The 24,507-nt window shown below is 38.2% G+C and overlaps 1 protein-coding gene across 1 annotated transcript in view; it reads left to right on the top strand.

The window, feature by feature from the left end:
- Positions 1-24,507, top strand: part of COL4A1 (collagen type IV alpha 1 chain) — a 135,267-nt gene that overhangs the window by 60,011 nt on the left and 50,749 nt on the right. Inside the window, exons 3-15 of the mRNA XM_067293915.1 lie at positions 13,687-13,776; positions 13,867-13,911; positions 15,457-15,501; positions 15,609-15,671; positions 15,768-15,821; positions 15,965-15,991; positions 18,047-18,130; positions 18,243-18,305; positions 19,379-19,414; positions 20,043-20,084; positions 21,974-22,063; positions 22,639-22,674; positions 22,822-22,881. Coding sequence (XP_067150016.1) covers positions 13,687-13,776; positions 13,867-13,911; positions 15,457-15,501; positions 15,609-15,671; positions 15,768-15,821; positions 15,965-15,991; positions 18,047-18,130; positions 18,243-18,305; positions 19,379-19,414; positions 20,043-20,084; positions 21,974-22,063; positions 22,639-22,674; positions 22,822-22,881 — 735 coding nt within the window. The remainder of the gene's footprint in view (positions 1-13,686; positions 13,777-13,866; positions 13,912-15,456; positions 15,502-15,608; positions 15,672-15,767; positions 15,822-15,964; positions 15,992-18,046; positions 18,131-18,242; positions 18,306-19,378; positions 19,415-20,042; positions 20,085-21,973; positions 22,064-22,638; positions 22,675-22,821; positions 22,882-24,507) is intronic.

Here is a 24,507-nt window from a genome sequence, read left to right as displayed (position 1 = left end):
AGAAAACTTGAACAAACCATTTACAGCATATTTTTGTTTGCCTGATTCTGTGAATGTATCTGTATTGTTATGCCTACATGAAAATTACTTCTTTGTTTCCCTTGATGGGCACATTGTCCCAGTGTATATTGACCATGGTGCAGAAACACCCAGACTGGCTTTGCTTGAGCCGTTTCAGGTCTGGAAGCCAGGTAGCTCTGTTCCTGGCTTAGGTGGACAGTCCCCAGGGAATCTCTGCAGTCACAGTCAACAGGAACAGTGACCAGTTATTTCCCTCCTGTGCTCTTGTTGTACGTTCTTATAAGTCACGTTTGGTTTTGCTGTCTGCAGGTGATTGTGCTTCTCCATTTACTCTGGGTAATGAAGAGTTGACCAGGTCCAGTAGCCTGTGTCCCTGGCTGTTTTTTGTTGTGTTTTTAAGGTTTATCAGATTGGAAGGGTCTGTCGAGGCTTTTCCTGTCATTTTAGTTATCAAAAGATAGAGCAAAAGCACCTATGAGTTAAAACAATATAAAATTTCTTGTTGGAGAGAAACTCAGGCAGTTGACTAGAAGATCGATAGAAAGGTGGTTCTGAGTTACTTTCATAATATAGCAGAAGACAAGAGATCCTTTAGGTTACTCAGTAATCACTAGATCTGTGCTTTTCATATTCAACATATATTAACAGCATCAAGGTTTTTTTTTTTGTCATGGGTGTTCACTTTTACTCTTTTCATTAGCATTATCTATTTCATGGAAATACATACTGTTTGGATTTAATCTGTTCTTCCGTAGTTTTGTTTAGTGTCTCTATTTAAAGTGTCTATATTTTACAAAGAGAGCACCCAGACAAAGCCGATATTTTTGAAAAGAACAAGATTAATATGGAGTGATAAGTATTGAAAGCTTTCACAGTTTTCCAACTTGCAGGTCAAACTTTTAAGTGATATCTGGAGCCCTCAAATTTTCTTAGTCTGAAATAGTCATTGGAACCCATGTCTGCTTTGCACAAATGGGACCAAATATTTCTGGCAAAGCTTTCAATAGTAAGATATATTTATGCACTCAGTATGGTATATATCTTTGATTAACACAAACTAATGGTGAATTTATCTCTGTGGAAAGAGTGCTATAAAAGCAAATATCCCAGTAATACTATGTAATGCAATTTGCTTGCATTTAGTTTTTTAAAGCCTACTTCTAAAGGTTGTCACACATTAGTATTTCAGTTGGCATTATCTAACCTTTTAAACAGCTGTTGCCAGATGTGTATCTTTGCTTGCAAAGATGTTGGTATAATAATCTGAGGCATTTCATCATGGAATAAACATGCTGCAGAGCCTCACAAGTTTGATTTTTACATTTGTATAACTGCTGTTAGTATCTATCTTCATTATGGTTTCTTAAAGGATTACAGGGCCTTATTTTGATCTGAGTCATGTGGGCCTCCGGTGAAGTCAGTAAAGTTTCCCAAATGTGACATCAAAGTAAGATCAGAAAAGGCCTATAAAATCTCCACTTCCTTAAAATTTGTATGCACTGGAAGAATAGCCATTCAGTGCCTGTAGAATACCCATGGGCAGTTTGGAATCATTCCACACTAAAAATTTTGTTATTGCAACTAGAACCATGCTTCCAGCATCTACTGACTACATAGTGATTCTTAAAATTTTTGTATGGGCATGCAGTTTTTTTAGTATCTTTTCATATGTGTGACAACAACTGCAGTCTGCTGCTGCTTTCTGTAGGTTCATCTTATTGCCCGTAATAGTAATGCTCTGTCATGCTGACGGGGTTGAGTGGGTGTAGAGTAAGGGTCTGGGACAGCAAACGTCTGGGGAATGGCAATAGCTACATTTTGCAGTTTATCCCTCAGGCTTCTTTGAATCATTCTTCCATTCAATTTATATTGTGTTTGCTGGTGATCTCAGACCAAGCTGGCCATTATAATTGATGGTTCTGTGATATGTCAGTTCCCACACAAGGATTTAATCGTACTTGGTGCATTTAATAATCTCGCCCTACATTTTCTCTGCAGCAACGTTCACAAGAAAGAATCTTAGTATATATTAACTAACACTAGGAAACCACGCTAGTGTGGTAATCTCTTTAAGTCTTATGTCATGTTCTAGCCTCTCTAGCCAAAAGCAAAGAGAGGTTTGGGGGGTTTTTTTGTTTGTTTGTTTGTTTTTATCTAGTGCTAGAGGTAGTTAGTTGTTTGGCTCTGTTTGCTCAGCTACCTGCTATTTCAGATTTTAAATGTATGTCTTCAGTCAAAGGTCATAATTTAGATTAGTCATTCAGAACATGAGGCCATATGGTGTTGGCTCTCAGGAAGGCAGATCTAAGTTCTGTTAAAGTTTGGATTTTGTTAAGGAAGGGTAAAAAGCCAAATTTCATATTAATTTGTCAAAAACATTTTCAGCAGAAGCAATAGCAAAACCTCTAACCATAAATGTCTTGAAGGAGACAGAGCAGTAAGAAGCAGCATGAAAATGGGATTGTCAAGGAGGAAACCTGAAGTAGCTGCTAAAAAAACGATAAAGTATTTTATCATTCAAGCAAGTTCTAGCCAGCTGGAGAACCTCTTTAGTTTAACCAAGAAAGGAGCTTAAAATCACAAAAGTAGCAAGAACAGCTGAGAGAACATTTTCAAGAGATGTTAAAAAGGATTTGCATTTTCTTTCAATTAAGTAGAACACCTAATAAAGTTTATAGAACAATGAATTAATTGAATTACAAGAAAAGTAGCAAATAAAGTTAGCCTGAATGATGAAAATAATGGTTAGCTTTCAGTAACAGGTAACATCTTACACATCATCTTTAACAGCAGAAGATAATGAAATTTAAGGTAAAGCTAAGGTAAAAGGAACTTAGATTCCTATCCAGAAAATCATGTTTCTGTCCCTTAGAATATTTCAAGAATAACTAAAATGGCAAAAACTACCCGTAAATTTTGTAGCTCTTTTAAAGAAGGCATGCGACAGCCTCCACCAAGTTCAGCAGGAACATTTTTAAATGTTTTGAAATGCCAACAAAAATAATTCTCACCAAGGCCTCTGTCAAAGATCGGTGTGCACAGTTAAAGTAAATACTGAGTTGAGTGAGTTACTGAACACAGACACTGGCATCAGATAGGATGTCTTCTCACTCTTCTCTCATTTGACACTGTTACTGACTTTATTATGAGGAAATGCAAACTGATGCAACAAAAGTATTTCATGGCTAGTTAGCAGTATACGGAAAGGTTTCATTTTTTTGATAACCCTTTGTTATGTTAGAGCAGTTCAATAACTGGCAAGCAAACACTGAAGGACTGTGAAGAACTGCAAAACAAATGGGATTTAAGTAGCAGTAAAGGAGGAGAGAGACGGTACAGAGAGGTCATGTAAAATGGACTCTGATTCTAAACTCAGGAGTTCTGTGAAAAAATGAAGAAATACCAAAGACTTGCATAATATAGCACTGTGTGTAGCACCTTTACTGAGATTTGGCCATTCAGAAATCTGTGGTTTTAAGAATACAATTACCAATCTTCAACTCAAATTTCTTTTCTGTCTGAAAATGTGGAGATGAAAGTTGGAAATCTCAAAGATGCAAAGACACATTTATTCCTGTAAAATTCCTCCAAAGGGAATTCTTTAGGAAATTCTAGGTATTAAATGAAATGAGTTTATAACAATGCCAAGGCACTGGAGTTGAGGGACACCTTACCTCAAAAAAGAAAAAGGAAAAAAAAAGGAAAAAAAAAGAAAAAACAATACTTGGAAAGCAAAACTCTCTAAAGGTATAAGCCTTTGATAGCAAAACCTTTGTACCCTACATGTCTTTGGGTACAAGCAGATTTCAAGAAGGGACAGAGAACAGCATTGCCAGTGTGACTGATAGATATCTCTGTATCAAAGGGGAAGAGCTCCTGCATTTGAATCTTACAGTTCCAAACCCAGCTCCCATCACGACAGATTCCCTCCTCCAGTGGCTGTGTCACTTTCCTGTACATTCCTCTGGGTGGCAGTCATACATCACAGATTTTATGTATTCTGACATGCTGTTTTACACACTTTTCCTTTTTTGTCGAAAATAAAACCTTTAAGAAATCTAAACAGTACACCAGCTTTTACTTGAAATTCATTGACAAGTAGCAATTGACTGATTATGCTGATATGCTCCACAATGTCAAAATGAGGAAAGTTTTTGTTTTCCATTATCATTAGTGATTATTGCATCTTTAATAATTTCATTTGTTTATATTGAATAATCCTGAAGATACTACCTGAAATTAAATTATCTGTCCTCCAGTGCTTCTGATTGAGTCAAGGGACTCTACAATTTAAATTGAAGAAACACTGACTTACATTTTTGAGACACAGTGTTATCTGCCTTGTGGTATTCTCATGACTAAAAAGTCAGAAGCCAGAGTATTTGTTCTAGCTGTTGTGGAAAGATATTTTGCTTCTATGCAGCTTAAAAAATGTTTAAAACTTTTGAAATGCCATTTCAAACCTAACCAAAAAAAGCACCTAGAATAGCACTGTCTAGAATAGCAATGTCTGCCATGTACTCCTTAGGATATGAGCTACTTTGTTATGAGAACTTACTGCAGTCTGTACTGTCTAGGACCAGCTGCCCATGTTTTTACTATTTATGGAAGAGATTATTTTCTGTAAATATGTCCATGACAAACCTTTGGCAAGAGAATAAAACTTTGCATGTAACGTCACATTTCATTCCAGGTCTAGGATCTGAACAAAAATAAATTAAAAATCCCCAAAAGTTCAAACCCTTTTTTTCTGTTGTTTCATCTTTAAATGTGAGCCTTTAAACAATGCCAAATGCAAACAAATGCTAAATAATTTTCACTAATGAAGAAGGAAGGGTGTGGTGCATTTTTACCCCTTATTTTCTTAGACCTTCAACATTGTGAAGTGGTTTAACACAATGTGCAATAAAACAAAGGAAGAGTTACTCACATCTGATGAATTCAACAGATGATCAGAATGGGTAGGAAATATAGCACCCTTTTGAGTCAACCTGTCTCCAGGTGCTAGAATTTCCTTTTTCACACTGCAAACACATTTGTCCTTTGAACTTCCTCTTCCCTAGTGGTTCTTTGATTTTGTTCTATTCCCCAGGGTGGCTCTAGCTTGTGGGAAGATGATCCTTGATCCTCATCTGATTTAAAAAAAAATTTTTTTTGGAAATAGACCATGGGTACCTTTGGTAAAAGGTTCACGTGACTTACTCCAGAAACACCATGTTTTTTAGAAAAATCAAAAAAAGTTTAAAGATAAAGACAGTGGATCACATACCTTGGTGTTAAAGTCCCAAGCATTGGGCAGGCGGACCTTTACAAGCAGAAAATAAAACTCATCTGCTGTCTGTTGGCTTCTGCAATCTGTTAGCTTCACTTTTATATTCCTGTCATACCATGCCCTGGATCACGCCTTGAGGTAGGCTACTCGCTGCTTATAAAGTGTTCAAACTAAGGATCATGCATGTTTTCTTCTGTAAATGAATGAAGAGTGCATGTATCCCGTATCCCACTAAACTTCAGTGACTTTCTTCTTTTCTTTCCTTTTTTTTTAATGGAGATGAAACAAGCAAATCTTCTAAGTAGTAGTAAGTACGAATACTCCTTAGCATCTCACCTACTTCTGGATCTATAACATTGCTTTATCTACATTGGAGTCAAATATCACACAAAATATAGCACTGCCAAAGACAAAAAAAAATCTGAGAAAGGAATCATTTTGAGCTAAATTTAAGAGTGTGTATGGCTCAGCAAGTCCTAGAAAGGGAAGTGTGGACATCTCTGTTGAAAAAAGTGAGTACAGCAGTTGCAAAATGAGGAATAACTGTGGAGTGAGCAAGAAGAGGAATTACATGAAGAAGCCTTAGTAAATTAAGTGGGGAGGGGCCATTACTCATAGCTGGTTTAATTTAAATTCTATGATGCTGATAGGCAATCAGTTGCTTGACACTAATTAAGTAGAGGTTGAGGTTGTAGCCATGACTGTGACTTGAATATTAGTTTTAATTCACTTAGCTTATTTTATGTAAGTTCTTATTCAGCTACTTCATCAACACTGCATATCCACCCACTTACTTACCCACAAACTAAACACATAAATACTGATATGTAGAGAAAAGGATACACAAAGATTGTTATTTCTATTTTTATAGTCTTGGGAAGCACTTAGCTACTTCCTGAGGAATGCTCTTTGCAGCCATGAGACAATACTGAAATATACTTTGAGTCTGAGCATTCTTCCACATTTAGAAGGCAGAGGCACAGATTCAGCCCATGAACAGTAAACCTGAACAGCTCTCTAATTAAATGTTTATACTGGTTTATTCACTACTGGAGAATCTGGCTCATTTTGTATCACTCAGTGCAGGTTCCCCGGTGTTGTAAATTCACTAGACTCAGGAACAGATACCTTCATAATAGGAGAAAAAAATCCTTTTAAAGAGTAAAAAAATACTGTGTGAGATGCCACTGTTCACAAAGCACCGTCTATGCTTTATATATCTGGCTCTATATAGCCCTGACTTTTGCACTGTAAGTGGGTGCTCTTTGGTGTTCTCATGCTCGAGTGCAGCCTGGGAGCTGCTTTAGCTGGGGACTGAAGGAATTGCATGGGTGAAGGGCACTGGGGTGGGGGCAAAGGGAAATGAGATGGCAAAAGCAACATCCCTGCAGAGAAGCATGACGAGAGAGCGCTGTTCTCCAGCAGCTGTTGGAATAGGTCTTTGTCTGTATATATGTCTGCAAGTAACATAGAGCAGCCCTGGTAATGCTTTAGGTTGTCCAGGGACTAGTCTAGCCTGCAGCCAGCCTAATTTTGGAGCTGTGCAGGTGATCTACAACGATCGTGGCTGCTCCTTCCGTTAGTCATGCCAAAAATGTTGGACTCGTATTTCCACTTGAGTGAGTTTTCTCAGATTCTTCCTGGCAGTGTAAAAATCTAGATTTTGCTGACTCTCCCCCTGCCCTTTCCATTCTGCATACTGTCAGGGGCTCAGCCCCAAAACTTCTGGGTGAGCCAAGATCTTTACAGAGCTCCTGCACAGATTCTTTGCATGTCTTTACAGTTATGTTTGTATAATTGATTACTTGTTACTCATACAGTTCCAGAATTTTGTAGCTACAGAGTAGATATATTCTGGCTCTGAAGAATGAGCAGTTGGAATTTTGTAATGTTAAGCATCCTTAGTACATCTAAGGACACTTGCCATATGAGCATATAGCAGTAACTCTGTTTGACTGATATCCGCTTCACACTTTCATTAAAATACTGAAAATGGTAAGTGCAGCTAAGGACAAACAGATGATCTCTTATTGTACATGTTTATTTTAATCCTGAAAGACATTCAGGGCCAGTGCTCCCTCTGGTGGTTAAACTTACTCTTCTAAAAAAGAATTGGATTTTCCCCACCACCCCACCACTTCAATAACGTAACACTCAGACAATTACAATTCTGTAAAACGTGTTTAAAAGTGCGGAGAGCGAAACACAATGGCTCAAGAGTGCTACTGAGATCACATGGTAGTGTTTCCCACTGAGCAGTATAATTACTGGTCTAACATCCCAAAGCCAATTTACTTGAGTGCTTGCAGTTATATCAGCTGAAAGAACAACTACCCCACCTGCATTCACCTCTCACGTGGTTTGGGGTAGTTTGTCTAGGTCTTTTCAAGGCTGTTGTGTGTTACTGTAGATTTGACAAGATCACACTGGAGCAGCAAGGTGTGATGAAGGCTTCAGGATTCATCTGTATATATATATATTTTTTTTTTTGTGAATAATTGCACCTAGACCCTAGACTAATCTTGATCAAAAACAACATATTAGACTATTCCTACAATCAGAGTGAGAAAAAGAGAAAAATAGAAAATAATGCTGAATTTTCATCTGGTATTTCTCTCCTTTGGAAACTACAGCCTTAATTTTCATCTTGAAGCAGCCAGTAATTTAAAACTGAAATATTTCTTTGTCATAGATGTCCATGGTAGTGTTTCAGTTCAATGAACTGTTAGCTTTTGGGAAGAGGGATGTGTATGTGTTTGTGAGAAAGTTTAAGCTTAGAATGGATGTCAGATTTTTTCAGCATGAATAGTGGTCCAAAGACAGCTCTCCTTAAAGTTAAGCATTTGCTGGCTGTGATGTTGGTTCCTTTTGCTGCAAAGGGGTAGCTGAAGAGCTCTGATAGATAAAACCCCAGTGACTCTTGCCACGCTGGCGTGAGAAGCCGCTATTGCTACCTTTCCGACCCTGTGGGAGGGCTGGCTGAATGATGGCGCAGCAGCCACCTTTTTTAGGTAGATTACTCAGCTGCCTTTTGACGGAGGTTTTTGAATATATTCTCAGGTGAAGGACCTGCACATGCTCTGTTCTGCCATCTCTGCTATGGGGTAGTCTCTGGCAGAAGCAAACCAAACAGGTGGAGTTGGATGGGGGCTGTGTGATAATCTTTTAAATGACTTCAGAAAAATCTGTGTGTTCTTGTTTATCACATGCCTGAGTCTCTGGAGAGTTTGAGCATTCATGTGGACCCAGATACTGTGTGAGCCCACAGTTTTAGAAACGTGATTTATATCCATGTTACCAATCTCTCAAGTCTAAAATGTCTCGGTCCAGCAGTCCCTAGGTGAAATAATAGGGGAAATAATTTAGAATGTAGTGCTGATTATTTCCTCCTCCTCAGCACTTAATTTATTACAGTTAAATCTTTTGAAAGTACTTCCTTCATGTGACCGTCCTGCATAGCGATCTGTAGTTGTTCCATGTGTGAAACACTCTCTCATGGCTAATTTGAGAGTGTTGGTCCAGCAAGATCAGACCATGTAGCTATGCTCTTAACAGGTTTGCTTTTCTTTAGAAGCCCATTCATTTGCATGTCTAAGGCAAAGGCATTTGGATGCATTTCCCAAAGGTTGGACTACCAAAGGCAATCTTGCTAATCAAATGAGTGTAACAGTGAATGAGCACTTGCTGGCTTTTCTGTGGCATCTTTGCATTTTCAGCAGCTGAGTGGCAGAATATTTATCTTTGTGAGCTGAATAATGACTTTTCCATTGTGTTTTCTGACAGTTTGCCTTGAATCAGTGGAGATACAGATGACTTGGTTACATCTGTTTTAATTTCTGAGTCTCATGACTTGATCTGTAAGAAGCAGAAGCTCTTTCATTACTATTTGCCAAGACTTTGCAGCTGTGCATATTGGTACTGGAACAGTGCATGGCCCTTACAGTCAGAGTCTTGCGCTCTTTACGCATTGCAACTAGAAATCTCAATGCTGAGCAAAAAATAAGCAGGATCGCAGCAGTGATCCGATGCTTGCCAATTTATGTAGTGTGGATGCTTGATGAGTTCCAGCTTAAATGTAGTGCAAACACTAGCTGTTGGGCTGCTTGGCTGGAACATTGGGTAAAACTGGAACAGACAAGCGGGAAGGGATGCTAGTCAAGTATTTCCTTGCAACACAAGGCATCTTCAGTACATGCCTACGTCTATACTGGACAATGTGAAACTTCTGAGCTTGAAGTTCCAAATAAGCCACCTTGGACAAGAAAAGTAGCAGTGCAACTGCTGCTACGCCAGCTATCTGTGCAGGCTAATCTACCCTGTCAAATTAGGACACCTGGAGCTCTGCCTTAGTATGACTTTATTGCTTCTAGATGGTACAATTTCTATACTCCATTGTTCAGTGTAGATGTTTGGAGACTGATAGACCTTTGCTGTAATTTAGTGTAGTTTCACTGATGTCAGAAAGACTTCTCATGGTGTATCTTTGTACTATCTGGAGCAGGAATATTGAGGTTAGATCTTTGTTCATTAGCACTGCTTCTTTCCTTACGAGTCCTCAGTGTGCTGGTTTCCTAAAGCCTTTATATAAGGAGACAGTGTGATGTACAGACTAAAGTAAGGGACTGCTGTGCAGGATTTATCCCTAGCTCTGTTACTGGTCTTTGGTGAATAGATTGTCCTGAATTTCCGTGGATGGCGTGGAGGAGTAAGGTCCCCCTAATGGCATAGCCTGAGACTGCACAAATCTGGGCTACTTACCCAATACTTACTTTGCAGTAAAATTAATTAGGAGGGCAGAGTAGAGGAAGAGAAGCATAAGCACTGCTGCTGCTGCCCACCTGTGAGAATAAATGGCCAAGGTGGCAGGTTGTATGCAGGCGTGAACCAGGCAACTTCCCTCTGGCAAATCACAGGTAAAAATAAGAGCTTAGTTCCCATGTGTGAAACAGCGAGTGCAGTACATGGGGGACATGACAGCCCTGCACATGCTCAGGAGTTGTGCTCTCCCTGCCTCTGGACATCCAGTAGCTTGAAGAAGTCTTGGACAAATGGCCATTTCATTTTTCTTTCTGTTGGCATAAAAATTCAAGTCAGTAAAAAAAAAGCGTCTAGGGAAACCTGGACACCTTTTAGCCCTAAGTGGCTCGGTACAGTCTCTGATCTGCTCCTGCAGCTATGTTTCACCCCTCAGACAGGGCAGCCTGTGAGGTTGAAGATAGCCTTGGGAGAGTTAACTGTAGTTACTTTGGGCCTACTTTATATTTATGTCAAACCTTGGGTTAACCTCTTTGGCAAGATGAAGAGGTCATAACCTTAGTGATTTACAGGCACTTTAATGTCCTTTTACAGTGCCAGAACAATCTTAAGGGAGTCTTAGAGTAAATGAAAATCAGATCTGTGAAATTCAGTTTTAACTTTCCATAAAGGTGGATGGAAGAATTTTTTCCTGTTTTGCAAGGTGCAGTGGTTTCAAAGTGTGTTGAAATCCTCAGATGGACTAAACTCCTGAGTGCAAAACATATTAGCTGTGTTACATGGGACTCATATTTCTCTGTAGGTGTCAAAATAATCTTGTTTTCTTCTCACTTGCACATGTTCAACTTTCCTTGGGCAATGGAAAACTCTGTTGAGGTTTCTCAACTCTGCTTGAGTGTCTTCTGCCTCTTTAATCCATCTCTCAGCAGGTCACGAGAGCGAGTGCCCAGGATTCAGTGTAAAATCTTAATCTTAAATGACACAACATCTGTTTTTGCAGAAATACTTGTTACTGCAGTGCCAATTAGCTAGCCAAAGTATGAGTTTAAGGACCTCAGTAATCTATTTAACATTTCAGATATACTCCAGATTTTAGAATAATTGTTTCCATATTTATTCAGAAGCCTAGATCCTGATATGTTCTTCTTTAAAATATGTTTCAAACCAATTTTAGTTATTTTAGAAATAAGATTTTGTACATTTTACTGCTGAACTAGAAATATGTTTCTTGATCTGTCCTGCTGTTTTTCTTTGTTTTGCTGTGTTTGGCAGTATATTGTACTGCCTGGGATTTTGGTAACTAATAAGTTTTATTATCAAACATGGCAATGAATAACGAGGAGTTAATAAAGGAGGTCATGCCATTTGGGCACTTCAAAGAAAAACTGTTTGTCTCAAAAGGTCATTTCTTATTGAAGAATTAATTTTTTTGTGGGAGGAGGGGGAGGAACGGCAATATGAAATTTTTCCTGGCAAGAAATTTTAATAAATGAGGGGGGGAGAAAGATGGTTTTTTCGCCTTATTGAGTGTTATTTTGATTTTAGAAAAGGCATGTCCCTGAATTTCTCTAGTCGGGGACTGCCTTTACAGTCAGTTCAGGAAACACACCACAAAGAGCTGAATGAACACCTAGCACCCCCAGACATCTATTCCAATGGCAATCCATGTGGCAGCATTACCAATCAAAATATTGTGTTATTTCACTAAAAAAACCCTTCTCACGATCAGGTTTATGTAAGAACTTTTTTTTTTTACTTTGTCATGGATCCTGTTTTCTAAGCAGTGATGTATTTGGGGGAAGAGTAAGGAAGGGGCTGGGAGGGATGCACTGAGGCAGTTTCAACGTTGCTTCTCTTCTAACCCCTTCTTCTGTTCATTCTCCTTCCCCTTCTCACGAGGGCACAGGAGTAGCTGCACTCTGCATGCAAGCATTGCCGGGATCGCTTGTTACCTGTAACACCCAACCTGTGCTAAACGTGCCGCACAGCTAGAACTGTGCAGGTGGCGGATGCATCTCTGGGTCCTTTTCTTTGAGACTTGAGATATAAAGGAAATGACAAGACTGTGTTTCCCCCAAATCCATAGAAAATCAGGCTGGCAGGAACAAACTCAGGAGCAACCTCAGCAGGGTCACTGAACACAGCTGGTACCATTAGATTTACTTTATTTCCACCAAAGTCACTCTCTTCTCTGTACTGATTATTTTTCTTTAATAATTTCATCTCCATGTTCTCATGCTCTTATAATCTCAGTCACGGTTTTCTTCTCCTCAGCTCTTTTCTCTTACCCAGTCCTGTCAGAGTCGCCTCTCTTCTTCTCTGTCTCTTCATCCTGTTAGTATCTTCTTAACAAAATCCCAACCAAAGACCTAAAAAAATCAACCCAGCGACCCCACAAAGACCCCACAAACCTTCTAACTCCTATCATCTTCAGAAAGTGTAACTAGTCCTACATCTGAGAGTCATCACTCAGTTTCCTCTGCCAGCATATCATAACCTTTTCTTTGCTCGATACCTGCTTGACCAACTTGGGTTGTGAGCTTTTCAAGACTCAGATATTTTTCTTTTCCTATGTGCCCTGTCCCCAGCTGACTCCTACAAATTACTAGAATATAGGCAGTAATCTTTGTCCTGAGCAAGCAGTAAAAACATTTCTTCTTCATCATTAAACTATTCACCTTCCTAAAATCCTGGTACTAAATCATTTGCATGTTAATTACTAATGGCAATCCTGTCTCTCACTGTTTTGCTGGAAATACTGAAATCTGAGTAGCTTCCTTTTGTGTGTTTTAAATCCTGTTGATTTTATTTCCATGTCTGTATCCCACAGCAATTGGTCTATTTTTTGAGTTTCTAGAATAGATAACATGGTTTTTAGTTGTAGTCCGAAATTGTACACCTTCTGCTTTTTGCATTTGATCACTAATGTTTTATTTTTCAAATAATACCACATTTTTGGACAAAATGAGGTGTTCCTCCTTATTTCACACCACACCTTAAAAGGACAACTCCAGTTACTTCCTGCATGGAAGGTTTGACTTTCGATTTGCTTTTGTTATCAGGCTTTGACATATGGTTACATTTTTCTCCCTCTTCCTTAATTGCAGATTTTGCAACCTTCATGCAGACAGAGTTCCTTTTGATTTCACTGGGAGTCCAAATACAGTGAAAATGTAATAGCTGCAGTATGGATCTATAGTGTGGATGGATTTCATGTTTCTGTCTCTGGTTTATCTGATCTAAATACATCTGGAGTTGTAGGGAGAGAGCACAGCTGAAATATAATGTTTTGAGAAGCACACATATGTCCCAGACAGCAGCAAAGAAGAACCTAAACATTGACACATACAATGTGTGTATTGAGCTCCTTGGGAAGATGCTGTATCTTGAACCACCCTGGCTCTGAACCACCCTGAAACTCAAGACTAAGTGACAAGCCTGGTCTCCAAAATCTGCTATTGTAAATGATGTATAAGAAGAGGAGTGATGTTGACCATTCTTATAGCAGTGAACGCAACATTGATATTTGCAGTTTGCAGGAATTTGCAGCTTTTTCCAGCACAGAAACAGGGAACATGTGGGTAGCTGAAAGAAACAGTTTCAGGTGTTTTGTTGCTAATGGGTTTTCTTCTTCCCAGGGTGAAAGAGGCTTGCCGGGATTACAGGGTGTGATTGGGTTTCCTGGAATGCAAGGACCTGAAGGTCCCCCTGGGCCACCAGGGCTTAAGGTAAGAATGGAAGCTTTAATATTTAAAACACTCAGATTTCCCTAAACTGTTGTCACTAGGAAAGACAAAGCTATCTCTTTTCCATTACAGGGTGATACTGGAGAACCAGGACTGCCAGGAACAAAAGGAACAAGAGTGAGTTCTAACTTACTTACATTTTTGCAATCTGAAGGTTAACATATCTTTAAGTCTTTGTGGCTATCTTCAAGTGCAGGATGGGGTTAGTCTCTTTTTTCGGTTAATCAATGGCCTCCTCTTGTGCTGCACAATGAGTTCAAAATTCTTGCTCTTGCCTTTGAAGTTCTGCATTGTGCAGTCAGTGCCTTTGCTCATTTGCATTTTCACCTGGTCCTTACCATTGCGGCAACAGCACTGGTTTTAATATTCCTTTGATATCTCTCTGCCATATCAAGAGGATTTTTTCCAATTTGAATATGAACCACCCTTATTGCCTCATGCAAAATTCTCCTTTATGTTTGCTCTCTAACCTCCTTTAAGCACTACAGCAGAGAAGCTGATACACTCATGAACGCATACACATTAAAAATCATGTACATGGTGTGGGGCTGAATCATTAAGGTCAGGGACAAAGATCTCCTGATGTTTTTAATGCTAGGAGAGTCTCTGAGTATGCCTGTAACCTTCCTATTGTCATTTCTGTTTAATATGATACTTGTATAACATTTATTTAGCAGATTATATTAGCCAAGGCTGTGTCTTTTTGTTTGGTGAGGTGCCAAGCTCATTTTGAGCATTTTCACATTTTGTAATGAAACAGCGAAAGAGGATTTGAATGATTTGACTAGTAATGATACACACATATTTTTACCTATGCCCTCTTGTCCACAGATCTCCAAAATGCTATCTCAGTTTTGTTCCCCATTCACCAACAATTGTTGCAGCACACAGAATTTACTGAGTCAGTTGCAGCTCTGAGTTACTGCAGAGGGGGTATTCTATTAGCTCAAGAAATCCCCATTTCAATCCATGCCGTTCATGATAACCAGAGGTATCCTGACTGTTAATGTAAGTTAGTGTCTCCTGGTAAATGTGTTCATCTTTTGCAGTGCAAGTAGGCTGTATATTAGCAATGATAAAGTTTAGGGAGATGCAAATATACTATCTGAGCTAAAGGATTCACATACATCTTTTCTGCTTCACAACACTTGTATTAGAAAGTGCTCCATGAGTAAATAAGCTGGTAGCATGAAAATGATGTGCCAAGTAAAACACCTGATGCATTATGCTGGCAAGCTGCTCAGGAAAAAATAATGTATTTCAACCCAGTAGTTTCTTAATGCAGAAGATGAAATTGCCACACTGATGTGGATTATGAAAGATGGAAAAGCATCTCTGTAGTGTATTAATATCCTCTTCTGCTATGAAGAGATGCCTACAGTTAATTTCATGTTAGAAATGATGGTTGTGCAAAGACAAAACCTACATTCCTTTTTGCCTGTGCAGTTAAAGAAAACAAAAAAATTGCTTTCAATTATTAGAATGCCATGATTGAGAGTTTTTAAGATTAGAGATATTTTGCAAAGAAAATTTAAAAGAAACTGTTCCTCATTTTTTGACTGTCCCCATTGGAGATGAGACTAGGGCTGCAGTTTGTTGTTGCTGTTTTGTCATTTTGTCATTTAAATTTCCCAAGTTCAAGATGTTTTTTGTCAATTACAGGGCCCACCAGGATCATCAGGATATCCAGGAAACCCAGGCCTTCCTGTATGTGAGATGTATATGTGTTTTTACAAAGAAATCAAAGTTCTAATTATGACATCTGGCCTGTATTATTGCTATATTGCTAATTTCTTCACTTTCTTTTCATGTAGGGCATTCCTGGACAAGATGGCCCTCCAGGTCCACCTGGTATTCCAGGATGTAATGGCACAAAGGTGACATTTATATATGTTTATAACATCTCTGTGCTGAAATAAAACCCCCTCAAGAGTATGTTTCCTAAACAAAACCAATTTCTCTGTTCTCCTTAGGGTGAAAGAGGTCCAGTAGGTCCCCCAGGTTTACCAGGATTGACTGGAAGCATAGTAAGTAGATTCTTTCATGCTTAATTCACTTGTTTCAACTCTGATTCTTGAAATGTAAATATAACTATGTAAAATTATGGAGTATAAAATGTAATTTTTACACTACTGGTGAAAAATAACATCAACTATTTATCTTCTCACAGGGACCTCCAGGACCTCCTGGAATGAAGGTACATTGGCTCTGAATGTGTTAATATCCTGCTTCCAACTTTAAGAATTAAGATGAACTCTACACCCTCTAAGACTAGAAGTCCTTACTTAAGGAATGAAGAATTTTACTGGCACGCTTAACTTTGTGTTCTGTTGTGCAGTCCCACTAAATAAAGACAGTGGGACAACCTCCAGTTCATAGCAATTGAACATATGCATTGTTCTGTGCAGGTCTTAAAAGCGTAAGTATTACAGATGGCTTACAACAGCACAAAATAGTACATGTCATTAACTATGTATAGTAGTATGGTGGCCACCTAATTATGCATAAAGATTCATTTTATAATTCAAACATTTTTTTTGATATTATTGACATTTCAGTCATCTGAGTAGTTTCATGTAGATAATCTTTGCAGAAGAAGGGCCTGTAGTCCACAACATGAACAGAATCTGACAAATACTAAACAAATAATTTTCATAAATAAAAAGTTAAACTACTTACTAAATACTGAGTGTATCTCATGAACTAAGTTATGAAATATTGAATGATAACAGAGAGCTTTGACTCTTTAAAATGAGAAGATGTAATTTGAAACTACAAGTTAGGTACAAATCACAGAATCACAGAATGGTTGAGGTTGGAAGGGACCTCTGGAGATCATCTAGTCCAACCCCCCTGCTCAAGCAGGGTCACCTAGAGCACATTGCACAGGATTGCATCCAGGCAGCTTTTGAATATCTCCAGAGAAGGAGACTCCACCACCTCTCGGGGCAACCTGTTCCAGTGCTCTGTCACCCTCACAGTGAAGAAGTTTTTCCTTATGTTCAGATGGAAGTGTCTGTGTTTCAGTTTGTGCCCGTTGCCTCTTGTCCTGCCGCTGGGCACCACTGAAAAGAGTCTGGTCCCATCCTCTCGACACCCTCCCTTCAGATACTTGTACACGTTAATAAGATCTCCTCTCAGCCTTCTCTTCTCCAGGCTAAACAGGCCCAGCTCTCTCAGCCTTTCCTCCTAAGAGAGATGCTCCAATCCCCTAATCATCTTTGTAGCCCTTCGCTGGACTTGCTCCAGTAGTGCCACATCCCTCTTGTACTGGGGAGCCCAGAACTGGACGCAGTACTCCAGATGTGGCCTCACCAGGGCTGAGTAGAGGGGGAGAATCACCTCCCTCGACCTGCTGGCAACACCCTTCCTGATGCACCCCAGGATACCATTGGCCTTCTTGGCCACGAGGGCACATTGCTGCCTCATGGTTAACTTGGTGTCCACCAGCACTCCCAGGTCCTTCTCCGCAGAGCTGCTTTCCAACAAATCATAAATGTAATCTCAGATTTGTAATGACAAGACTACCTGAAGCCATTAAATGCCCCTTTCCTTTTCTGTCTCATGGGAAGAAATGACTCAGTCTAAAAAAACTGAAGTACTTGAATGTTTCTTTCCTAGACATGTATGCATAGGTACACAACTTTTGAAATAAAACCACTTAATCAAAAAATATTGCAACTTTCTTCAAAAGAGTAGAAAAATAGGATCTTTTGCTATCAAAAAAGAGAAATAAAGAAGTGAATAATGATCAGGGTAGTTTCCAAATTTAAGTGATGTGGATTCTTTTTTTTTTATTTTTTTTTTTACTTTATTTTGGAGTTATGATTACAAATGCTTAAGCCACAAATACTACTTTGATTTCAGAATTAGGCATAAGACTGAAGAGCTCATCCTGGAAAAGAAATTGTGAGGTTACCTACTTCTGTTAGCAGCCAGGCCAGATGCTCCAGTTGTGTACTAACACTGTAGTTAGATTTGGTGGGGAAATCTTTCCAATTACTCATTACAATATAGAAAGTAAGGATGAGAATTAAGATTTGGTCCTGTGATTTCTTCTGACAGCTTTAAAGAAAATTTGGCAATTAAGGTCTTCAGCTGAATTAAAAGAAGGAAGGTGATTTTTTTTTAAGTGATCATTCCAAATGATTCCAAATTTTGCATAGCTCAGACTTTTCTCTCATCTTAATATCAGGATTTTTGAATGTATTTGAATGGATGTTTAAGTACTATTGTTTTTCTTCTCTTGTAGGGAGATCCAGGTGAAGTTATTGGTCTTTTACCTCCTAGTGTGCTAAAAGGTGATAAAGGCTTTCCTGGTCAACCTGGACTACCTGTAAGTCTAAATGATGTTTGAATAGCAGTGAGTTTCAATTGAAATTATATCAGTATCATTAAATTGCCAAATAAATATCACCTTTTAATGATGTCTTTTTATTTTTTTGCAGGGTCCACCTGGAACCCCAGGGTTTCAGGGACCAATGGGGCCACCAGGGCTTCCAGGAGAGCCAGTAAGTTTCTTTTCATGGTGATTTGCACTTCACTTTTAAAGCTTTATAGAAAAGCTCAATGAGGTGTAAATGGCCAAGAATGATGGCCAGTGCTATAATTTGGGGAAAATAATCTGTGGTTCCAGACTTCATGTTCAGTCTCCTGGACTCTACCATGGCAGGAGTGAGTAGGTACACGGGCTTCCAACAGGAGCTGCCCCTAGAGTCATCTTCTCTTCTTGCAGGTTTTTGGTTTTTGTTTTTTAATAGTTACTCCTCCTTTTCCCTCATCCCCCATGTAATTAATAGAAAATAAACCACTAACCTAGCCACCAGATCTAAATCAAAATGTTTGCTGAGATTGTTCTTATGGGTGGCCTCATTAAAAAGTAGTGTGGACAGCAGGTCAACATCAACTGTCTGTTATTTGTGGTAATTGCCAAATGTTGAAGGCATATTAGCTACTTCAAATTTTGGCAGGTCTCACAGATACCTAATTTCTTCTCTTCCTTTATTAGATGCAGTTAACAGCTAGTAGGGATCAGTTATTTCCATCTATTAGAAATCTACCCTGTTTATCTTGCTGTTAAAGTGAGCTGCATTAGAATTCCATTTATGCTAAAGAAAACTGAAAGGATGTGCAGAAAAATGCAGTCAGAAGTTACTAATCAATATAAGGGTGGTAGAGTTGAGTCACTGTTTGCACTTGTTAATACAAAAAAAGAACAATCTTAATGAAAGAAATATGAGGGTTAGTATTTAGCACAAGTGGTCAGTAGCATGCAAAACAACCACAATGAGGTCAGTAATGAAGTTACTTTTCAGGGCAGTACCATAGGCTTTCTTTGATTGTCTCCTGTCTAGATGCTGACTAGGTCCAGCATTCTTAACTGCATAACAAGATCTGATGGAAGATCTTACGTTCTGTTCATTTTTATTATTTATGTTAAGCTGTGGGTTGGAGTAGATGGTAGCAGAGAAATGCCTCAGGTCTTGGTTCAATGGAAGGGTTTGCATTTTTGCTATATAGAACATAGAGATTAGTCCACCTAGAATACTATACCCATATCTGCTAAAAATGTCCTGTCTTGCAGGGTCCTCCAGGGCAACCAGGACCCCCAGGTGAGAAGGTAAGGACTTGTTTTATTATAAATATTAAGTCTATTCATTTATTTATTTACTTTTTATTTATTTATTTTATTTATTTATTTACTGTTTATTTATTATTTTATTTTACTAGTTCCCCAAAAAGCTGAAAACTGATGGTAATAAAGGAGTGGTTGTTTTTACGCTTTGGGATCTAGTTTTATATCTTAATGGGGCATCATAGAAAGAGGCTTTTAAGCTAATTTTTTAGGCTTCTTTAGATTTTTTAGATCTGTTATCTCACTTGATCAAATCAGTAGTGACTACAACATTCTGCGATTATTTGGACCCATCTAAAAATGTCAAAATGTAATGTTGTTCTCATTTGTCAGTAAAATGTTGAAAAAAAGGGATCATACTGACACTAAAATTATACTGTAAATTTCATTTTATATATTTTTTTCACCAATTGCTGGAATGCAGAAATTAAGAAAACAGCTGGGAGGTTAGGGTATGATTTATTTTTTTTGTTTCACATGTGTATTAAAAAGACTCTCTCTCATATCCTTTCTTAACTATTGCCATTTCCGAAATACTTTCGTATGTGTGTATGTATGTACATGTGCACTGCTGATAAAAATTCACTAATCTATGTGTAATTTTTATATTCAGGGCTACATGGGCTTGGGTTTTCAGGGTCCCAAAGGTGAAAAGGTAAGTCTCTCTTGAAACTTTTTAGAGAGCAACTGTCAGAAATATTCTTGAAACTTTGTTTTAGATAAATAAATTGCTAGAATTAATCTATGAAGAAAATCAGTGAAATAACTTTGTAATTTTTGGAAGACTTGAATAAATCAAATCTGTAACTCATAACTAAATGAACATAATTCATGAGTAGTTACAGAATTTTGACATGATGCTGTTATACTTGACATTAATTTAGGTCATTATCCTGTTTTCCAGCTGTGACTAGTACCAACTACTTCAGGAAAAAATATTTAGATTGCAGTTGGCGGATTGGAAGTCATTTACTCTTCATATTAGGGCTCATCATGAGATTTATTTGAAACTGGTTTAGATCTATGGGATGAGATTTAATATGCTTTCCCAAATCATCAGAATTAACTATGATAGGACTCTTGAGAGCCTGTCTGCATCACTGTTTTGGTTTGGATTGGGACCATGCTTTTGAGGCAGGTCTTTCAGTTGTCCCCTTTTACTGTATTTTGGCTGAACCAAGAGCAGTTTCAGAGCACACAGACTTGTTTCCTTTTGAATGAAACTAAACTAAAAAATATGCTTATTGCTGGCAATAGCAATATTTACAGGATATCTTGTTACTTGCCAACACTGCCAGACTGTTCATAAAAATAGTAGACATCCCAGAAGCTGGTGCGGGATTTTGTGCTGTCCTGCTTCTCACCGTTTGCTGCAGGGGTACTGAGCGTATGACCCTACTTTGGTTTTCCTTGTTGCTAGCTTTTAATCAGTGATACTACTTTTTTTGCCTACTCCATGACTAAATCAACTGTGATGCACTGCTGAGTTGCCATGTATTAGCTGAGCTATCATAACTGATCCCATTTATTCTCTTAACCAGCATCCATTGAGAGGTAAAACATGCTAGGCTTAATGTGTTACCTCTCCCGCTGAGGTCTAGGCTAGTGTGTTTTATGTTGCATTCGCAGGAGCCAAGAAATGCATGCTGTCATGGGTCATAGTCTGAGCCTTTCGCTTCTTCGGAAGCTCCTCAATGAGTGTCATTGGCAGAGGCCTTTTTGAGAAAAAGTAAATCATGTTACCTTATGCTTTTTTTTTTTTTGGTACCTTATGTGTCTGGAGACACTCTATTCCTACTGGATACAATTTTTCATGACATGATGCATTGTTGAGATTAACTTGTTATTATAAAATTGCTTGGAAAATGTTGACAATAGAAGCACATGGACTCTTGGACTACTCAGGTTTACCTTTAGCGAAAAAGGAACGGTATTGCTAGGTAGTGTTGCTTGGCAGAAATGTATCAACCCTTTTGGATGTGTTTTACTGTAAAAGATACTGCTTTTACCCTCTGTAAAGAGGTGAGGTTCCCACACTGCTATGGACGAATACATACTAACAGGGTGGGGTCCACACTTACCTTCTTGAACCTGGCCTTTAGAGACAGTTGTAAAACTGGTGGAACACTATAAACTTTGACTCACTTTTTTTTTTTTTTTCAAGAATAGATTTTCTGAATCTGATCTCTTTTCCTAGCATCCTTCCTTCTAAGGGAGGCACTAAAATACTTTTGCACCATTATAATAATTAATGTTGGACACGTTCCTGATATTCACTATTGATCATTCTCCAGCTTATCGGGAGATACAGAGATCCCTCTTCAGGACAGTCTTAGCCTATCACACATTTTAAAATTGTGTCTCCTGTAACTGTGTATGCAAACCTTTCTCTGACTGATTTTGCTAAAAAAATAATTAAAAAAAACATGTAGCTGTATTTTTGAAAGTGAATGGTAGTTCTCTTTTATTGTATTGGTCTTAGTAAGGATTGCTCTCAGTTTCAGTACTGTTTCTAATGAGCTATCCTGGATTTGGTGTTGACAGGGAGAACAAGGAGTAAGGGGCCCCCCTGGACCTCCGGGCCCAGCTCCGCATGTGAAAGAAAAAGGAAGTGAAATTATAAGGGGAGAAAAGGTGAGACCTTAAATGATTACTCCTGTTTCACTCTTGTTTAAAGGATAATCAGTAGGAACTAGCTAACTAAAAGAAAAGGGAACATTAAGTTACCTACAGCCAGTTTTTAAAAATGTTCTCCCTATTTTATGTAATCAATTTTGATGGTCTTTCTAGAAGTTTCTTTGAAAAATCTGATGATAACTGCATAAATAGGAAGGATGATTGATAAGCATAGTCTGGTAAAACCCAAATATTCTAAAAATTTGAATTAAGTAACTTATACTGGGCTTTGCATTTACAGAATCACATTTGTGGAATCTGAGTGCTAATGAATTCTACAATTATTGAATCAGACACTATGAGCAATGCATATTAGTATAATAAATTAGCTTAATGGATTCCAGTTTTATGTTTAAAAATTTGTGTTTAGTCTGACTTCTTGCATATCATACTATTAAGCATAGTTTTTTGAAGTGGGGAACAAGGTTAAATGTGCTGTGTCTGTAAAGTAAAGAAGTAAATGACTTACAGCCTAAATGAATTATGGATAAAATTTTGCTTATTAATCTGTATTTTTTTTCTACTTTCATTAGGGTGATCCTGGTGAAAAGGGTGAACAGGGTATCCCAGTAAGTATTATGGAGAAGATTTCTTATTGTAGTGAAATTTGTAAAGAATCTAATAGTGGCCCTGAAGATCTTTATAGCTGATAGATAAAAGCAGATTTATGTTAGAGTATATCAGTATTCTTAATGTGGTGTTTATTTATTTTCCAGGGATTACCAGGTTCAGGTTTCAAAGGGGAAAAGGGTGAACCTGGAAAGCCTGGTCCACGTGTAAGTATGCTCAACTTTATCAAGAATGTAGTTGCAGTCATTGTATTGTATCATTAATGAAACAGCAAATGTGGTATATTTCAAACAAGTGAGTTTTGTGGTAGCCTTCAGCAGGACAGGTACATGAGTCAAGCCAGTGATAATATGCAGTAATATGTAACATGCTTTCAGCTAACTAAACACACCTAACGCTGCCTGAGGTGCTGAATGCAGAGGCAGGACTCCCCCTGATCCCAGCTGAAGCAAGATCAGGTCATTCCAGCAGAAAAGGAGAAGCGAAGCAAAACAAATCACTTTGTATGAATGAGTTTAGCTGAATGAACCATTTGAAGTACTCTTTTGTACAATCTGCAAATAAGTCTGTTTGGCCTGAAGGTACCATTTCTTACAAAGAAGAGGAATGGAGCAAAAAATTTATATGACTGACCTAAGTTACCTTGCTGATTTCTATCCTGACTATAGATGCTTGAGGCCACAGGGGCTGTTACATTTGCCTCGTCTGACCTATATCATAGTCTTATCCATGCCACTTCTGCGTGAGTCATGCGGTATCTTTCATAACTGAGCTGGTAGCAAAAACAGTTTCTACATAAAATCTTATTTTGATCACTGTTTCTCAAATTGTGAGTCAATATAAGCTCCTAGAAAAAGACCCAAGACAGCTATAGGCGTTGAATTGTACTGCAATCTGAAAAAGAGAAAATCTCACTTCTTGTTTCTCATTATACTTAAAGGACAAGCGTTCTGTCAACCTTTCAGTATAAATACATAATGGGTTTATCCCTATTATCATGTATATATCTTTTCCTCTTACAGTAAATGAGGGCTTGAAAGATGGGAGGATGGAGAAACATTGACCTAGACCTTACTGAAGAAATCAGAGAATCTTTGAATGGATTGTGCAAAAATATGGCTTTCAGTTTCTGCAGAGTTCCCTGAAAATTCCTAAGAAACTTGTATATAAATATTGCTATTCAAGTATTGGCTATATGCTACTCATAGTTCCTTCTGAAATTAAGAAGAGTCTTGAAAGATAAACAAATATTAAGATCAGATTTCTAGTTGTGTGGAATCATTTGGCTACCATATAATTAATTCCAGTTAGAACGTGCGTTTGAGAGTCTACTGTTTTGATTTTACAGCTTGTATTTTTAATTAGTAATTAAAAATTACGAGTAAAACACTTCTTCATAAGATACCATAGCTGCCCCACCAGTGGTGGTGGCCGGTTCACATGTTTGTTGTATCATTTTTAACCTTCCATTTAACTGTTTTAGATTGACTTGATTTATCCTAGAATTGATAGGATTATTTTTTAGACTGAATTGTGTGTTACTTTGTGTATTAAATATATTTCTTTTGTTAGTTTTATGGGACAAACTCATATTGCTTATGATAGGCATGCAATCTGAACACTGTGACACCAAATAAATGCCTGCCTCTCAGGGATTAGGCTGCAAGCCTAGGCTCCGCTTCCTTTATAGTCCATAGTAAGAGAGAGAGAATCCTGAAAATTAGTTTGGTCCATCTAGGTCATTTATCACATACCCGTTGATTAATACAAGGGAATCTAATCCCCTGTGTAGGCTAGCACAGTGGTTTAACAAACAGGGAAACCCCTTGCCT

Source organism: Apteryx mantelli, chromosome 1 (assembly GCF_036417845.1).
Source record: "Apteryx mantelli isolate bAptMan1 chromosome 1, bAptMan1.hap1, whole genome shotgun sequence".
Lineage (NCBI taxonomy): Eukaryota > Metazoa > Chordata > Aves > Apterygiformes > Apterygidae > Apteryx > Apteryx mantelli.
This window is presented reverse-complemented; position numbering and strand designations above follow the sequence as displayed.